Source organism: Cynocephalus volans, chromosome 5 (assembly GCF_027409185.1).
Source record: "Cynocephalus volans isolate mCynVol1 chromosome 5, mCynVol1.pri, whole genome shotgun sequence".
NCBI classification, from domain to species: Eukaryota; Metazoa; Chordata; class Mammalia; order Dermoptera; family Cynocephalidae; genus Cynocephalus; species Cynocephalus volans.
The window spans coordinates 114,073,382-114,086,642 of record NC_084464.1 but is presented as its reverse complement, the minus strand read 5'-3'; the positions used below and the strand labels follow the sequence as shown (position 1 = coordinate 114,086,642).

Below are 13,261 nucleotides of genomic sequence, written 5' to 3'. Positions count from 1 at the left end.
CTGCTTTGCATCTTGAGCGATCAAGGGTGAGGGTAGCACTGAAGTGCACAGGGTACCACAAGATAGAAGCAGGTTCATCTACCAGCAATGCAAACTGATGAAATGCCCCAACCAGTGAAAGGCACTGCTGCCTTCCCTGGGTACACAGAAAAGAAGTCATGGTCACTTACAGACAATTCAACCTTAGAACTTCTCATAAAAATAAAAGCTAATTTAGGTGCATATTTGCAAGCCTGTGGGACATTAAATGGTAATGATGAAATTGGATAGTCCATGAAAAGCACTTAGCTCAGTGCCTGGTGTCTGTCAGTCAATATTAGCTGTTATTATTCATAAAAACCCAGATGAAGATGACAGAGATGTCTGTCATCTCACAACATTGATTCCCCTAAGTGGTTAAGGAGTCATATCAAAATCCCCTAAATGCCTGTAACTCTCAAGTCATCTCTCTCTACTCGTTCTTGTTGCTAGCCCTTGTGGTCCACATCTCTTCCTTTCTTGGAAATGTGTCCATGGCATTTGCCCTAGTAAATCAAATAAAACTGAGTCAGTTTTCAGATATAAAAAAATCTGGCAGAGGCTGTGTTGTGTAACCACAGCTAGGAAGATGAGGAGTGAAAAGAACAAGCCAGTTACAGGAGGCAACGTGAAGAGAACCCAGAGCAGAAAGCCATTTGTCAGCAGCAGATTTATTTCAAGAAAAAGTCAAAGGAAAAAGGCACCACTGGAGCCTCATTATGTTATGTAAGTGGCAATCACTACTATAAATGAGTAACTTAAAAATTATTTTAAGTAACTTTTCAATGAAAAAATTAAATGTTCTTCAGTATTAATGAACATAATCATCCCAAAATCCAACATTTCAAAGGGAAAATCTGTATGGCCTTAGGGGCTGTGAACTTCCTTGTTTGATCCTTTTAATTATACAAATAGAGAGGGCTTTTTATTAGCAAGCTAGTAAGTACTTCAACACACCCGAGTCTGTTGATATCTACAGTCCAAATAAACATTTGATGAGCAGGGTTTGGGGACAGTTATTTGAGATCTGTGAGTGGAGCATTGATTTTCACCCATGAGAGCACCCAGGAAGCCCAATGAAGAGTGCTGAGGAATAGCCGTATAAATGTGATGCAAATACCATGATAACTCTCTCTCCACTCTTTGTAAAACTAATGGACCCGACTTACAACTGGTCAAGACAGCTCTGTGCTCCTTGGAATTCCTCGGGACCTGAGTCACTCTCTCAATTTCCTTGGTGACTAAATTGAGAACTAGAGTGTTTTGTACCCTGCACGAGGCATGGCAGACATGTAAGCAGTAAGCATAAAGGTAGCTCTAAGAGACAATCAGGAGAAACAGCACCATAGTCTGTGTTTAACTTTAGACCTAGCTTTCTTATGCCAATCATAAGAAATACCTTTGAACTGGATAAACCTCTGAAGAATGTTGAAACCACTTTCCTAATCAAGCTATGATGAAATCACTGTCAAAATCTAAAAATTAACTTCACCTATTAAAATGTGGGGAATTTCAATTACGCAAGCAAGAGCTTAGAGATACCCAAGGGAGGATACATAGATAATTCTCTCCAGATTCAAGTAAAATCAGTTATAACTCCTTACTAACTGTAACACTTTGCATAATGCATTTAACTGCTTTTAGCACTTCGATTGTAGATTCGTATATGAAAAATCAGGACATGTTAAGCCCAACCTAAAAAAAATATACAGAGGCAAAAGATCAATAGCTTAACATCTCATATATTTTACTTTTTATTTTTACATGAAAAAAATGGCCGGTAAGATGCCTACTCATTTAATAAATTAATATATTCTCAGAAGTCATTTCTCCCTAGCAAAAACTAAATTGCTATTTTGAAAAGATTAAATTGTGTTGGTCTCCACTATAAGATTTTTGAGTATGATCTGATTCTTAGTCTGCTCAAGTTTTAAGCAGATGGAAGCCAGCATAGACTCTGAGTAAGGGCACAAAGCTTTAGCTCCTAAGTGAGCATAATATTCTATCTTAAGGTGACTTTTATCATTTACTAAAACAAAAAATGGAACTCACTAAAACTAAAACTCTAGCTAAAATCATTGTTGCCTAGGAATAAGAGAAAAGTGGGTTGATTACGTATATACAAAAACCTAATCAGAAAGATAGTTGAAATGTTAAATTTGAAAAAATATTAATATAAAAGGTAGCAATAACTCTGGACACCAGTGAATGAATGTAGATGGAGTACATATATATGTATATGTATATATGTGTTTATATATGCATGTATGTGCATGTATATATATACACACACATGTGTACACACATTTGAAATTTGAAAATTTAAAAAATATGCTGTACAATGGCAGAATTGTTTGTATGAGTCTAGTGTTCTCAAGGGGACTTCTTTAAATGAAGACAAAAATGATCAAACAGTTGTATGAATGTATATATGCTTTCCACTTTGAGCCTCAGTAAATTACAGCAAAAGTTCGTGAATCAAAATTCTAAAAGTCTGATTCAGAAAGCAAGATGAGTGGAGTTTACATTTGTAAAAGATTTGTAGATCCTTGGTTTAAGACACAATGCAAATATCTATTCCAATTATAGGTCAAATGCTGTTAGAATAGATAGGCACCAGGGCTGTAGAGTGTGCTCTTTGTAATGAAATTTTATTATAATTGATTTGTTGTCATCTGTTGGAGCTGGAAATTAGGGTCTGATTCTCTGCAGGACATAAGCATTCTACTCAGAGACCTCAGGATGTATCTCACACCCTCAGAAAACAATTTCAGGCTCTTCCTAAATCCTGTCAATTTTAACCATTGTTGGTTTGTTTTAATAGGTAATTTGGGATCTTAGATTCCTAGAGTATGCTATTAGATCATTTAAATATTTAGTCAATCATGCTTTTCAACAGAAATTCTGAAGCTCTCAAAGATTCAGTGTCTGTGAAAAAGTAGTAATTTGTGGTCAATTAATTAGCTTCTCTGTGACTGTATTTGGGAAACATTAAGATTTTTGTGAAAGTTTTTAACCTAAAGTTGTATTACTTAGCTTAGTATTCATCTTCTTTAATAACTCCAAATGACTTTTAGAAGTTTGCCACACCCAAAGAATGTAGACTGGACTATCCTTCAAAAAGAACATGATGTAAAAATTTTAAGAAAATTCAAAAAATGTTCTGTACAATGACATTATTGTTGGTATGAGTCTAGTGTTCTCAAGGGGACTTCTTTAAATGAGGACAAAAATGATCAAACAGTTGTATAAATGTTATCCTTTTGTTAAAAAGCAATCTTAGGGCCGAGCCCGTGGTGCACTCGGGAGAGTGCGGTGCTGGGAGCGCAGCAACGCTCCCGCCGCAGGTTCGGATTCTATACAGGAATGGCTGGTGCACTCACTGGCTGAGTACCAGTCACGAAAAAGACAAAAAAAAAAAAAGCAATCTTAGTTCATTATAATTATATTTTATGAAATAATTAATATTGTCATTACATGATGGACATCTGGAAATAATGTTTTCTGCAATGACAGTACCATATACTGTCATCCCCAGTTTCCTTAAATGTAAGTAATGCCAATAGATACACTAACTTCTTCTTCCTAAAGTTCCATCTAGTTCTTATTTCTATAAAACTAGGCCAGTACCCATACACTGATTTTCACTCCAAGCCAGATTTCACACTAATCATAACAAGGTAAACAAATGGAAATTTCTACTCTTATTCTTCAAAGGCGGAAGTAAATGGTATTGATTAATCCAATCTTAGTAGCAGAGCAGGAGGGAAGCTGTAAAAATAGAGCTGCTTCATAATGGAGAGCTGTGAAAGGTCTACAAATGATTTACCGGAAAGTGGTCAACATGACAACTTAGCTAAAATAAATTGTTTAAAAAGTAAATATTACCACTCATTGGCTTTTATATATTAATAACTAGATATTTTTAAGCATTATGTCTATTTTTAATTCTTTTCCTGGGGCTCAAAGGAGATATTTTACATTTTTTTATCCATTATAGCCTGTTTTGGAATGTTTATAACAGCAAAACTTTGGAAGTAACCTAAATGTCCAACAAGAAAAGTTTGGTTGAATAAATTAATGGTATACCGGATGATTAAGAGCTCAAACTTGACAGAGAAACAAAGGATCTAAATTCTGGATTCACCAGGCCCCCATTGGCCTATATGGTACCTTTATGTGAATTTTTAAATGCTGCTTCCCTCTGGATAGATGAATTGGAAAATATATTTTAGGAGGATGGAGCCCAGCAGGGAAGGTGTTTGCCAGGTTTCCACCCCACACCCTCACCCTCTCGGCAGGGGACCAAATGATGGCTCAACACAGCCCTATTCCTGCCTCCCTTTTTCTTACATCTCCCACATTATATGGTGCTAAAGCCAAGTCATCCTTCACCCAAGGTCACAGCCTTGGCCTAGGGGGTAGATAAGAGGATAATGACAGATTCTCAGAGTGAAGTCTCCTCCTAAACATGGCACAACATAAAGATTTTCCCTTGCATACAGTCCAATCTAGGCAATGGCTGCTGGACTGTTGAGAAAGATTTGAGACCAAATCCAGCCCCAGCAGAGAGCGGTGGATGAGTTAGCAGTATATGCCAGTGATTTTCAAAAGTATGTATGCCTCAGAATTTTTATCTTGGTCCAAACCATTCAAATTACCATGTATTCACTGAGCAGCAATTAACATATGTATGGCATTGTGAAGATGCTTTCCAAATCTGGTCGAAAATTGGAATCTTTGGGGAGCTTTTCAAAACTACAGATTCTTCACAATTTTTCTGTAAATCTAAAGTTATCCTAAAATAAAAAATGTATTTTTTAATAATACAAAACCCTTCACTTCACAGTCAGAACTACTGAATCAGGAGCTCCCCAGGTGACTGTAATATGGTCAATTACAGAGCTGGGGAACCACTGTTTTGAAAAAGACTTATCATCAACCACAAACTCTCAATTATAAATTACAAGTTGGTCCTCTCTCAGCCTTACTTTCTCTCACTTAGAAAAATGAAATTTCTTTCCCTTTTCCTCAATGTCAGTATTCTCTATTAAATGTCATTTTTCTCTATTAAAAGACCTCTAAATGGAATATATTAAATTTTAGTTTCAGGATCCAAACTGGTGGTATTTTTATAGTGTAAATTGTGTCTAGTGAACTCTTTCTTTACACAGAAGAAAGTAAGAGGAAATGGGTTTGCGTAGCAGTCAGAGGGACTTCGCCCAGATACAATGAAAAATTTCCTGGTAGCCAGGAGAGTACAAACTACAATAGGTCATGGGGGGGGGGGGTCTGATGTGAAATCTCTACTCTGTTAAGTCCGTGGAAACAAACCAGATTCTTATCTGTCTGGAATTCTTTAGATGTAAGCCTGTCTCATGAGCAGGGGGTGGGCTTCCAGGCCTATAATGCCGTTTCTGCCCTGTATCATTGAGACATTCCAAAGAAACATCAAATACATATCCATAAGCCCAATCACATAAACCAGGAACAATCTGACCATGTTTCTCAGCTGGAGCACCAGCGATATTTGAGGAGGGAGGACAATTCATTATTGTGCAGGTCGACTGCTGCATTGCAGGATGGTTTGACATCCCCACAATCCATTTGGCATCTCTGAGTCTGATTACCTCATTGTTAGAATGAAGGAAAATAATGTGTTACTCTAAGAGTTATGAGGATAAATGAAATATATGAATGACACTCTCTCAGGACCTAACAAGTCTAAGAGCTTATCAACTTCATTACCACTCCCTTTACAATGTTAGGATCTGGAAAAATAGAATTTTTTAAGAACCCAAGTTTAAGAAAGACGCAACTCTAAGTTGTTACACCATGGCCAGTAATCTCTGGAACCAGAAGTCTTTATTTATACTGAGCAAGATGTAATTCCTCACCCTGACTAATATTCAGTCATGTTTTTGTTTTGTTTTGTTGTGGAAGAAAATATTAAAAAACTTTCTCCCTTACTGTTACCTAAAAGCTTATTCCTCCTTACAATGATGGAACAATGTTAAAGGTGTTCCTGTTCTCCTGAAAAGTGAAAGAAGAGGGAAAAATTATGGAACAAAGAAGGTTGTGTATACATCATGCATCACTAAATGGTAGTATAAATAATTCATTAATAAATAATTCATGGTAGTATAAATAATAATTATGCTACAAAGAAGATTGTATATACATCATGTATCATTAAATGGTAGTATAAATAATTCTTTAATAAATAATCCATGGTAGTATAAATAATAATTATGTAACAAAGAAGACTGTATATAAATCATCTATCACTAAATGGTAGTATAAATAATTCATTTTAGTATGTTTTGTAAAGAATGTTTAGATGGTTTAATAATTACCCCCTCTTATTTTGCTCAGAAAATACTGACCACAATTGATCTTTTCAATAATTAAAATGCTTTTGATGTGTCTGTTACAGAAATGTGGTGCTGGTTTCTTTCGCACCCTGTCAGGAGACTGTTTGCCCTGTGACTGTAATGGTCATTCCAACGAATGTTTGGATGGCTCCGGATTCTGTGTGGTAAGTCAGGGTCCCCGTCACTCTTCACATGTGTCACTGGGCCTTTGCATCTTGGGTGGGGATAAAATATTCTTTCTGGACGTTTGAGCTACATAGGAGTAAACTGCTAATCAAACTTTTTTTTTTTTTTAATCCATCCACTTTTCCTGCAAAATGCATCGTGCAAACTACTTCTGATTTTAAGTGGCCACCGAGGTATATGCATGAATGCGCATGCTCCAGGAGGTTCCTGCCTCGCCACCCTCGGCAGCTGGTTTCCTGCTGTAGGCCAGTGGTAATGGGAGTGAAAGTAATACACAGAGGAGGAAACCGTCCATCCCCATCCGTCTGTAATAGTATAGTTTGCCATATGTTTGGCTTCAATCCACACACACCAGAAGAAAACAGTTGTTGCATAGCCTGTTTTAGAACTTAAGATAATCAGGTCTATAGATCAAAATTAGTTTTAAAAAATTAAGTTTGAACCAAATAGCTAATGAAAATGAAAGTTTTGGCCTTGCATCTTTGTAATTCTATGTTCAAGCCCCCAAGAGAATTTTTTTTTCCGTAACTGAAATGAGCTCTCCTGTAGATGGTTCTTCGATGAAGCATGATAGAGAACTATGGAGACTGAGAAGCCTTCTAGCAGAAAAGTCCTTGCTACATTTTTCCCATTTTCACTGAATGGACTGGCAACTAAGTAAAAATGGGTGTTGAAATATATACCAGAAGTGGCTTCAGCAGAAGCCGTAGGGGGCATTTTTAAGGACTTACACCCTCATATCAAGTTTTGCTTCATGAACTATATGACATAGCAGGAAAATTCAACTCTTCAAGTTGCCATTCGGCAAGAAAGACTTTCCAAAACTGCAAGAGTGTTTTTGCATAAGCTACAAGAATATATATTTAAATACACTCAAAATTAGCATAATTGTCCCTATTAAACAGATAATTTTTTATTACAAGTTACCTCTAAGTTGTGTCCATGCTGGTGCTATTTTACTTACACATTACGTTATGATGCAAATTAGAACATTTTTATTTATTTTAAACCTAGAAGTTGCCATTTTTCAAGGGACAGAATTAAGTGGCAAAATACTAAAGGTTGCTGTCTCTTTGTAGCATTTGTTTAGACTTGATATTTCTGTTCTCCCCTTCCCCCAACTTCTTAAATAACCATTCCATCCAGGATGTCCTCCGCAGCAGTGTAGGCACAGCAGCTGCCAAAGTCTACCCCTCTCTAATGCTTCCATCTCCGGTTTCCTGTTATTTTAATCCCAGTGACATTTGGGAAAAAAAAAAATCCCATGAATACCCTTGAACTGATAATGTACAACTCAGATAATCTGACCAATTAAAGGCTCTTTGTTATCCAGTTTATTAAAATACAATAAAGTTAGCTCTAGAGGCTAGGTGCAGAGGACCAAGAAGAGGCCCTAACTCAGGCCAGTGACTACCTAAGGAACCAGTGCTCAGTAACCAGAAGATGCCAGGAACCCAATGACCAGAACTAGAGTTGAGCAAACCTGACTTGAAGCTCACCACTGGCACAGGGCTTCTCAGGTTCCTTTGGATTAAGATTTGATTTGTCTATTGAATTAATTTATCCAAATGGACTTCTAGCTCACCCTAAGCACAATGGAGAAGGGAAGTAATCCAATGTATTGAAGGCTAAGGGATTTTTTTTATTAGTCTCCCAGCCTAATTAAAACCCTACTCAGGAAAGCAAAGATATTACATCTCTAATTTCTGCAGTCACTAGCATTTTCCTCATGATTTTTGAACTCTCCTTTGTTACGTGTGTAAGGCAGAAATCAACCATGTTCGTCCCTGTAAAACTAAGTACATGTGATCAATAAACCAGCACACTCATTAGGTGTTAAAGAGCAGGAAAAATTGACTATAAAGACTTCTTGTTTCTCTTTTACTTGCAACTGTAAAATTGGTATCTAGATAAAGTACATAATCCTTATATTAAAATTTTGACAATTTTTCAATCTATTGCAAACTTGAAAAAAACAGAAATCTTACAAATAGCGACAGTTTGGTTCCCTGATAACTAAAGTTCTGAAACAAAGTTAGAAAATTTCGCATCCAAAGAATTCTAAGGATGGTTAGCTTGTTGGCGTCCCCTGTTGCTTTGTGCCCATCCGTGTGAGAATGTGACAGAACCTGAATGTAGAAAATAAGTTCTCTACACATCGTTCATCCTTTCTTTCCCCACCTGAACTTGCTTCTCCTCTTAGATCCCCCACCTCAGTGACACCATCATTCTTCTGGTCTTCTAGGCTTAGATGCGCCAGATGCTTCACCAACTTCCTTTTTTCTTCCTGAACATTCAATTTGACACCAAATCCTACCAGTTCTAACTAGGAGAGAGCGTCTTCTCTTCTATGCCCTCCTACTGCCTTAATTCACACCCACAGCATCCCTCCCAGGCCAGCGCCACAGGTTCCCGACTACTCTTTGTCCCTCATTCCGGACTCTCCTTCCTCTGATCTTTCCCCCACATAGCAGTGAAGACATCTTTCAAAAACACAACCTAATCTAGTCATCCCTCTCTCTAAAATCTTCCAGGAGTTTCTACTCTCTCCACTCGGAGCCCACTGCCACCTGAACTTGCTCTGTACTTTCACATTCTGTGCCTGAACTTCCCTTGTTCTCTACCTGGAATTTCTTGAAGGATAACTTCAAGGCCAAGTTCAAATGTCACCACCTCCATTAAGCCTTCCCCGACTGTCTCAGGAAAAGCAAAAGCTGCTTTCCCTTGTCTTTATCCCATAGCAGGTACGTACATAGATACATACCTCAGTCACAGCCCCTAGCACACTACATTTCTCTTTCTTTACCTTTCTATTTCCTTCCCAAGTCTGTGAGGTACTCAAAGGCAGGAACCAGGCTTTCTTCATTTTAATAACAGCCACAGCTCATTGTCTGTCATGACATCAGCTTGCTCCAGCCTTGTTAAGTGAATGAACGCATTGGTTACTAAAATAACAAACTAACCTAAATGCAAAAACCTTTAATTTTGTAATTTATGAAGTTCTTGGGTCATACCTGTATTGCAATAGAGTGTACTGTCTTATACTGGAAACTCAGGCTTGGGTCCAACCCTGAGTAACTGGGAAACAGTGCTGCCGATACAATAATAGGTGTTTCTATCTGGCCCCTTGCTTCTAAAGTGTGGTCTACACCAGCAGCATTGGCGGTATCTGGGAGCTTATTAGAAATGCAGACGCTCAGGTCCCACCCCAGACATACTGAATTAGATTCTGTATTTTCACCAGATCCTCAGGGGATTTGTGTGAACACTGAAGTTTAAGTGTTTGATCTAAGCATAGAACAGTACTCAAACTTTATGGTCTCATAAACCCTTTACGCTCTTAAGAATTATTAAAGATACCAAAAAGCTTTTGTTTATGTAGATTATATCTATCAATATTTATTACACTTGAAATTTAAACTAAAAGATTTTTATAATACTTATTAATTTATTTGAAAATAGCAATAATAAACCCATTATTGCATTTTAAGATAAATATCTTTTTACAAAACACATATTTTTCAAAGTGAAAATATGTTTAATGTTGCCTTAATAGAAGGCAGCGGGGTTCTCCTATCTGTTTCTGCATCAGTCTGTGGTAATATCTCGTGTCTGTGTAGCCTTTAGAATACCTCACCTTATGTACATGAGAAAATGAGGATGCAAAAGGTAAATAAAACCTTAGTACTATTTTGGAAATAGTTTTGAGCTCCCTGGGCATACTTTGAGAGATCCATGGAACCAGTCCTACATAAAGCATGCTGACACAACCACACAAAGGCTTACCTCATTCTTTTGGACCTTCCTCCCACATTATGCTGGTGCTGTGACCAAGTAGGTGACAGACATCATTTCTCCTTTGGAGGAGACACAGCTGGTGCCCAAATGTCATTCCTAACACTTATCTGCTATCGATTGTCTAGATGTAGCTTTCTTAACCATTGGCAAAAGATTCAGAATGCTTATTGTTTTTAAGTGGAGTCAGTTTTATTAAAATATAAACTTTCCCCCCAACAACATTCTTACTTATTGTTGTCAGTTTTGGTTTTTGCTTTTTAAATGGCAGAGCATTGAAGGTAAAGAGACATTTTGCAATCTCAGAGTAAAAGATTTTCAGAGCCGAAAGAAACCTGACAGGCCATCTTGTCTAAATCTTCTTTTTACAGGCAAGAGTAGAAACCCAGGAAGGCCAAGTGACTTGTTCAAAGTCAACCAGCTAGAAAACAGAAGAGCTAGGGACCTTTTCTCCCTGCCTCCAGTTCTCTCTCTGCCAACCTCCCAGAATGTGTATTGATGCCTTTTAGGGAATTTCATAGCAAACCCTTTGAAAGAAGGCAGATGAGGAAAGTCAGTATTTGCACTCTTAGTATTTAAAGGTCTGGAGAGATTGGTGGCTTTGCCCTTGAGGATAATTGCTCCCCGTGGCTGCCATGGCAGAATTAAAGCCCTGACAAGGCATCCAAAGCATCCATCGGGCCATAAGGAGACAGAATTGGGAATTAGCTCATTTTTGCAGCTTAATAGTCACTTTGGGCACAAATAATGGCCTAACATCTTACAACAGGCCTGCTTGCTTCCGCACAGATGGGCTTTGTCTATCCAAAAGGACTCAAACAAATTTGGCACCAGTCTACAAGCAGCCCTGCCAGATTGCTTATGGCTTAGGTTCGTGGTGGTTGGATAAGGCTCATTGGTTTTCCCTGGATGAGAGATCGCCACCAATTTTGAACTAATTTTGGGTGAATTTTAATTTCCTTTATTTGCCCCAGACACTAATTCATTAATTCATCCTTTCCCCTTTTCCTTCATTTTTTTCCCAACAAATATTTCCTGAAGACTGACAACGCAAAACACAGTATTAAAAACCATGAGGGAAATGTGTTAACATCCTGTTGTCTGAATATCATACTTTATTTTTCAGAGTTTCTCATTGATCTGTCAGGCTCTCTGAGCTAGCCTCTAAATTTTATTCTGCTGATATAGTTCTGTTCAGGGGCCAAAGATTGTCCATCCCTAATTGCTGATCTCAGATGCCTGAAGAGTGTTCAACCAGGCTAGCTTGTTTGGTTTTGTTTTTTTTATTTTGGTGATTGGCCAGTACCTTGACCTTAGTATTATAACACCATGCTCTAACCACTTTGATAACCAGCCATCCTCCGGATTCTCTCTTTTAACTGATGTGTTGTGCTTCATTTGAAGCTCAAACTGCTAAACAGTAAAATAGTCTGATATCTTCTAATGCAGTCATTTTGTGACTGTTTACAGAAGGAGCCTTTTCTCTAACAGTGCTGGAGAAGCAATGCAATATGGAAATTAGCCTCACCTCTGGAGCCAGATTGCCTGAATCTGAATCTCACTTTTGCCACCTACTATCTGTGTGACATTGAGCAATTTACTTGACCTTTCTGTGCCTTCATCTCTTCATATGTAAAATGGAGGGGAAATAAGAACCTACCTCAGGGTTGTTGTGAGAATAAAATTAGTCAATCCATATAAATATGTAGAGCAGCGACTCTTATTTCATTCTGAACCTCAAATAGAGCATAAAGACAAAAATAAAGAGCTCAGACTTCAGCCCATGGCTCCTCCATCTTGCCTTCCCCAAGGTTCCCCTTCAGAGCACTGCTTGAAAACAGTTGTTCCATGGAAGCTCTTGTGTATGTGTGTTACTAAAACAATTGTTCAAGTAGGAGGGTGCCTCTTCAGTGCTATTCTAATTCTAGCAGTATAATCTTTCACTGAAAACCTGATTCAACCTTTATGTATACTGGAGAATGTAAAGATGAAAATATCATACTGTTACTGGCATTGCCTTGTGCCTTCCAGTCCAGTCCCACAGGAGAGAGCTGTCTGTGTATTAGCTTCACTGCCTCTTATAGAAATTAATCCATCAGCTCGATAGCTACTAAGTACCTACGCCATTCAAGTTCATGGCAATATAGTGCTGGTGCCGAAGACATGGTGTATTGGGGAGGGGGTGCCAAGGTGGGGAACAGTTAACAATACTATGTGGGTAGTGGAAAGAGGGAGGGATTCAGGAAGAGAAAATCAGAGGGGACTTCCAGGAGATTTTGAAGCCTAGCGCAGATCTTGAATGATGAACAGGCATTCCAGGCAAAAGGATCAGCCTGTTTTGTGCTTTCTTCCTGTCATCCTCAACATAAATGGAAAAATCATGCAAATAAACCTGCTTACTATTTCTTGTGTGTCGCTATCCAAGATACCAACCCATTAGCAGAATGCTCTTTATCTACCTTCTACTCCATTTACGCTACAGTCTGACACATTTTGTTCCTCCAAGCCCATAAGTCCTTATTGCTCCCATTGTCATGGGTAAGCACCAGGGAGATATTGTTTGCTTCTTTGTTTTTTCATTTCATATTCACTCCAAGTCAGTAAGCTGATGCTTCTGGAACATCCAGGCTTTGATCATTCTAATTAGCATTCTGAATTGAAATGAGTAACTGATGAATAATCCCCTTTGCACACACACACTCTAAAGAGAGTCCCCAGGCTTCTAGTGCACTCACAGAAGTTCAGGATGAATTCATCCACCACTCGTCCACACTTCCTAGCACTGGCTGGGGCCAACATGGCTCCTTCGTGCTGACCAGTACTTCCCCACACAATCTATTCTGTCAAACCTTTCATTCCTTTTGCTTCAAATATTGCTTGGTTCCTAG

General features: G+C 38.2%; 1 protein-coding gene across 1 annotated transcript in view; it reads left to right on the top strand.

Moving 5' to 3' along the window:
* The window catches only part of LAMA4 (laminin subunit alpha 4), a 130,955-nt gene that overhangs the window by 26,819 nt on the left and 90,875 nt on the right, over positions 1 to 13,261 (top strand). The window contains exon 2 of the mRNA XM_063096436.1: positions 6,455 to 6,556. Within this exon, the coding sequence (XP_062952506.1) occupies positions 6,455 to 6,556 (102 nt within the window). The remainder of the gene's footprint in view (positions 1 to 6,454; positions 6,557 to 13,261) is intronic.